This window comes from Amphiprion ocellaris, chromosome 10 (assembly GCF_022539595.1).
Source record: "Amphiprion ocellaris isolate individual 3 ecotype Okinawa chromosome 10, ASM2253959v1, whole genome shotgun sequence".
In the NCBI taxonomy this organism is placed as follows: Eukaryota; Metazoa; Chordata; class Actinopteri; family Pomacentridae; genus Amphiprion; species Amphiprion ocellaris.
Genome location: NC_072775.1, coordinates 356,218 through 362,696, shown reverse-complemented (window position 1 = coordinate 362,696; position 6,479 = coordinate 356,218). Strand labels below are relative to the sequence as shown.

General features: G+C 40.9%; 1 protein-coding gene across 1 annotated transcript; it reads right to left on the bottom strand.

Annotated features, from left to right (window-relative positions):
• Positions 1 to 2,849: 2,849 nt before the first annotated feature.
• Positions 2,850 to 4,844, bottom strand: LOC129349773 (uncharacterized). The gene is made up of 3 exons (XM_055014086.1): positions 4,774 to 4,844; positions 3,503 to 3,989; positions 2,850 to 3,145 (listed from the first exon to the last, which is right to left on the bottom strand). The coding sequence occupies exons 2-3, from the start codon at positions 3,964 to 3,966 to the stop codon at positions 2,920 to 2,922; spliced, it is 690 nt and encodes a 229-aa protein (XP_054870061.1). The 5' UTR covers positions 3,967 to 3,989; positions 4,774 to 4,844; the 3' UTR covers positions 2,850 to 2,919.
• Positions 4,845 to 6,479: the final 1,635 nt, after the last annotated feature.

Genomic DNA, 6,479 nt, shown 5'->3' with positions numbered 1-6,479 from the left:
TGGCAAGAAAAAAAACAAAACATAGATTATTATGTGGTTCAAAAAGCGCAAAATGATAGATGTTGCCTAAAATTGTCATGTATGATATGTGGTTCAAAAAATGTCATAGTGCAGTATATTGTCAAAATAGTATGTAATTCAAGAAAACATCAGAGTATAATATGTCATCTAAAAAATGCCACAGAATAATAATTTCATTGCACAAGTAAAAGTATAGTAACTTTTAAAACTGTTCGAATTCTTATATGTTGCTAAAAAAAAAACAAAAACAAAAAAAAGGTCACAGTAATATGTCAATTAAAAAAGCCTATAGTTTAGCGTGTCGCCCAACAAACATCATAGTATAACATGTCGCTCTAAAAACGTCACAGTATAGCCTTTAGTCCACAGCTGTCAGTAGGTGAGGAGCAACACAAAAACAGTCCAAACACTGGTTTCCAGAGGGTTAGACGAGAATTTATTTGAAAGAGTAAGTTTACAACAACACAACATGTGAGGGGGTTAAAAACAAAAGGGTGTTAGTAAAATAAAAATAAATCAACAGAACTAAAAGTGAACTTCATGTTGACATTGATGGGCATTCCAACCAGGAACAAAGTAAAAGATAATCAATACGAAAAAAAACTCTTCCTGTTCACATCTTAAAACCCAAAAACACACCACAGTAGCACCCTAAACTAAAACTACCAATGGGTTCCCTGTTTTCCTTTGTGAACAATTCAAAGGTCCCTCTCTATCTCCCCACACATCCACCAACCACTGGAACACATCTCCAAAGTTCTGCTGGGCCAGCTCAGCTTCCCCTCAGAAGAAGTGCTGCCACCTGCCAGATGAAGGAGCCTTTTGAGAGGCAGCTGGCATCGTGATTGGACTGTACTTTGGTCTGTTCCAATCCAGCTTCAGCTCCAGAGACGGCAGGCGGGACGAGTCAACGGAGGCCGGATGGACGAAGGCATGCAGCTGAGTACAATCCAGAAAACAACAGAGGAGGAATGCAGCAGCCCAGAGCCAGAACAACCAGAGTAGCATCGTATGTCTCTTAGAAAACATCATAGTATAGCCTTTGGTATGAAAAAACGCCATCATATACATCGTATATTGTACAAATAACAAGTCAAAGGAAAGAGACATACATTGTAGAATTGTAGTAATTGTGGGCTGATTGATTTACTGATTATCAGTATTTATTTTTTACTGATTTACGGTAATAAATACATTTAAAAATGGTGCTACTTTGGCTCTGAACCTTTATCTACCTGTGGTCGCTCTGTCTTCTGGAGTGATTTGATTGGTTATACGTCACGAATAAAACTCCTTTAACTTAAAGGGATAGTTCGGGATTTTTGACACGAATCTCTATGGCATCCCTATCATTAGTAACGTATACTCTCACTGTCTTACCCCCGACAGTGTCCCGTGAGCCGAGTTCTGGTCCGGTTCTGGTCGCGGCGAAAGTAGTCCGGCAGGTTTCCAGGGTCACTTAAATAAAACGTATTTCTTCTAAAAACAGCATGTGTTCAAAAGAGTGATTTATTTGCATCACAAAACCCATTTCCACAAAAAAGTCACACCACGTAATCACTTGGCACTACTTCCTGTCCCGTCGTATCAATGCGCGCTGCCGTAAGCCCACCCCGCGGCTACCTGTTTCACTTTGTTTATTACTCAGGCTAACATGTGTGTGAGTGATTGTTGGTGAGCGGAGATTGTGGCGCCGTTGTAACAAAGGCTGACTCGTCTCTGCCCCACCACAGTATGGTACGTAAGTCGTCCCTCCTTCTCTATCTCTGTAAAGCGCCTTGTGACTGTCTGCGAAAGGCGCTACACAAATAACTTCCCTTTTATTTGCATAAAATCATAAAAGGGAAAAATAAGACAATGGATGCAATGTTTTCAGACTAGAAAAAAAGACTCAGAAAAAATAAGATAATAGAAATATCTTCACTGATAATTTGAAATGGTCTCTTATTTCTTTCCGGAACTATATATACACACACACCTGAAAGAAGGATGCCTGCGCTTCATCCCTGGCCATCCCTGGGTCTAGTTGATGTGCATGCCACGTTCACTGGATAAAACAATACTTTGCACTTTTCAAACATTAGGAGTATATATATATATATATATATATATATATATATATATATATATATATATATATATATATATAGTATTGTTTTTCCTCACAGTTATGACATTTTCAGATAGATGAGTTTTATCTTATTATTTTGCCTTTCTATTTTAGATTTACAGCTTTTTGTAATCTCATCATTCCTCAAGTCACAGGCCACACTAATGACAGTATTCAGTTTCATTTGTGATGGACATATACCATTCTAATAATAGTAATACTACATCATTTTTGTATAATGCTTTTCATGGTACTCAAAGACTCATCCTTATTATTTTTGTGTCCCTCAATCTTCTCATTCCCAGGACAAGAAAAGTACAATGTAATTCACTCGAGGCAATCAAACCAGTGGGTTGCAAGGAAGCTGTATGAGCCAACAACTCAGGAGTTCCGTGAAAAATTGGTGGAACAGGTCATTCAACGGTGGCTTGACAAGACTGTCAGACTTGGAGATCCAGCTTTCCACATCCATCCTCCAGTCAGCATACCAGCCAATATTGCTCCAACTCCAAAGCCAAACAAGGCTGACTTGGTTACAAAACATGAATCACGTTTTCCCACAAAACGTACTGTTGATAAGGAGGATGGTGTCTGAGAATTTAAAAAAAAAAAAAGCCTTTTTTGTGGTCATTTATCAATAACGTTTGTTTCAGGCAATGTTGCTTTCCCTATAACTCTTTTCCTACTGTAAGCGTAATCATAACCATTACACCTGATGTCTAGAAACATAGTTTTATTGAACAGGACATTTCTTTTTTTTGTTTCAAATTATTTTATATCAAAATGGTCTATGTAGCATAATGTAGAAAATGTACATTAAAAATTATATTTTGAACATCTAAAACAATTGCAGTGCGTCGTTGGACTCCTGCATATTGCCCATTTGGTGATGGATATGTTTTTCTTATTAGTTCCACCACACAGGAGGGAAGAACTCTCCTGTTGCCGGCACCAAGCTTCTCTCCTTTCAGGGCCCATTCCATTACAATGCGATAGGCGATCAGCCTGTACTGTCTGAAATGGCAAAAAACATTACATAAGTCAGTACATACTACATATGACAATATCAAGTATATGGGGTGTAACACTTTGGCCTCCCCTATGCATTAGGTAACAGCTTGGGACAGAAGGCTATATTTATAGCAACGTGGGATAGAGACCAGTTCAGGAGGCTGTCTTGCAAAACTGCTTGAAGTTATAAGAACAGAAATAACTTGGGAATACAATATAATAATAATAATAATAATAATAATAATAATAATAATAATAATAATAATAATAAGGTAATTGAGCACTAGTACAGTAGGCCTATAAAATTATAAAATAAAACTAACAACCTGTACAACATCTAAGAGAGGAGTCAACACTTACTCTGCAGACAACTGACCATCGGATCCAGCTGGTCTGGGACGCTTCTTCCAGTTTATTTTCGGGACGTGGAAAAAGGTTTGTAAAACACCAGCATTGAGGAGTGCAGGGAGGACATGGTGGTTTATGATGCAGACCTGGGCTGGCACGTCAACATCCTCATGAATGGAAAGGTCTTGCATCTGTGGCATTATGAGTTCCCATTCATGACAGCAGTAGCACTCCACCTCTGTAGGCATAATTTCACACTTGAAGCAAGTGCACCACCAGTTGTCTGTCACCCGGGATCTCGCGACTCCAGCTGTGGCTCCAGCTTCCACCTCCACCTCTCTGTCCACCCTCTCTCTCTCTGCCCGTTGTAATGCAATCTGGCACATTTCCTCATCGGTGTACTCGGGTTCATAAAGATATCCCATTGGCTGTGTGCTTCTATCAATGTTTTCCTCTTCGCTCTCGTAGTCAGACATGGTAGCCTATCGTTCTGATCGCCCTGAGTAACAAACAAAGTGAAACAGGTAGCTGCGGGGTGGGCTTACGGCAGCGCGCATTGATACGACGGGACAGGAAGTAGTGCCAAGTGATTACGTGGTGTGACTTTTTCGTGGAAATGGGTTTTGTGATGCAAATAAATCACTCTTTTGAACACATGCTGTTTTTAGAAGAAATACGTTTTATTTAAGTGACCCTGGAAACCTGCCGGACTACTTTCGCCGCGACCAGAACCGGACCAGAACTCGGCTCACGGGACACTGTCGGGGGTAAGACAGTGAGAGTGTACGTTACTAATGATAGGGATGCCATAGAGATTCATGTCAAAAATCCCGAACTATCCCTTTAAGGAGCAAGATCCACAGTCAGCACTGGAGATTGATGGACTTGGAGTTCCCTTCCGCCTTGATAGAGACCCCGCAGTGACCCGCAAGTCACTGGGCGGGTGTGTGTGTCTCTACGTCAATAAAAACTGGTGTAATACGGTGATTGTCAGGGAGACACTGTGCACCAAAGACATTGAACTATTGTCCGTATCTCTGCGACCGTTTTATCTTCCCAGGGAATTTCCACAGTTATTTATTACTGTTGTTTATGTTCACCCGAAGGCTAATGCTGATGTAGCAACTCAGGCTATGCTAAAGACAGTGCAGCGGCTGCAGGGGTTAGCGCCGGACGCACCGTGCTTTATTCTGGGTGATTTCAATCACTGCAAACCGTCAAAGTTCTTGGCTAATTTTTATCAATATGTAACGTGTCCCACTCGACATGCAAAGTGTCTGGACCTTTGTTTTGGATCCATAAGAGGAGCATATAAGTCCTTCTGCAGAGCTTCACTCGGTATGTCCGACCATAATATGGTCTATTTGGTTCCGTCCTACAAATCCGTCCTGAAGAGGAACAAGCCGCAGAGACGATTGGTTCCGGTTTGGTCAGAGGAATCAATCCACTGCCTCCAGGACTGCTTCCACAATACGGACTGGGATTTGTTCACAAATGTTTGCGAGGATATTGATGAATTAACTGATGTTGTTTCATCATATGTTTGTTTTTGTGAGGCCTCCATTACTCCACAGAAAGAAATTTTCCTCTACCCCAATAATAAGCCATGGGTGACCAAACGTGTCAAAACTGTGATTTATCAGAGGAACATTTGTTTCACTCAGGGTGACACTGCTCGATATAGGAAGCTTCAAAAACAGCTAAAAAAGGAGCTTAAACTTGCCAAACGTAGATACAAGGACAAGGTTGAGAGCATGCTAAGGACAGGCAGCTCTCGGCCTGCATGGGAGGGGGTCCAATCCATGATGGGGATGCAATTCAGGAAGAGCCATGTCTCCCTTAATGGAAGGTCTGATCTGGTGCTCTCAAATGAACTGAGAAACTTTTACAACCATTTTAACAACTGTGATTTTAGTGAGGAATTGTCAGTTTTTACAAATGTTGGCCCCTCACAGAATAGTGCTGCTGACAGGTGCAAGGTGTGTAAAATTTTCTGTGGAATCAAGGAAAGAAAAAGCCCTGGCCCAGATGGCATTGGAGGGTGTGTTCTTAAGAACTGTGCTGATCAGCTGGCAGATATATTTATTTTCATTTTTTCAATGTCCCTCCAACTTCATAAGGTCCCATTAATTTGGAAGAATTCCATTATTGTTCCAGTTTCCAGGTCTGCATCCGCCAAATCACTAAATGATTTTAGACCTGTGGCATTAACTTCTCTTGTTATGAAGTCATTTGAAAAAATTGTCAAGGAGACACTTATGACCTGTGTTCAAGAGAACCTGGACCCACTGCAGTTCACTTACAGGTCAGGCAGAGGTGTTGAAGATGCATTAGCCACCCTTTTAAATCTTGTCAACTCATCTTGAGGGAACAAAGACTTTTGCCCGTCTTTTATTTATTGACTTTTCATCTGCTTTTACTGTATACAGCCACACATTTTAGCAGAAAGATTAAGGGACTTCCATTGCATTGATCCTGGTCTAATAGCTTGGCTGATGGATTTTTTGTGAGGGTCAATGGTGTTTTGTCAGACACCCTCGCCTCCTCCGCTGGATCACCTCAGGTCATCCTTTCTCCTTTACTGTTTGTTTTATATACGAACGAGTGCTGGAGCCAACATGTGGGGCGTCACATTTTGAAATTTGCGGATGACTCAGTGATTGTGTCCTTGCTGAGTAGTGACCACCCTGACCGTGGCCCTGTATTGAAGGAATTCACTGATTGGTGTTCCACATCCCTTATGCACATCAATGTGTCTAAGACTAAAGAGATGTTTATAGACTTTAGGAAACATCAGTCCGTCCCCCCTGCTCTTGTCATCGAGGATCAAGCCGTTGAGCTGGTCCATACTTATAAATATCTTGGCATTAATATTGATGATAAGCTGTCTTTTGACTTTCATGTTGATGCTGTTTGTAGGAAGGTGCACCAACGCATGTATTTTTATAGGAAATTCCAGAGTTTTAAGGTTGATAGTACTTTTATGAAA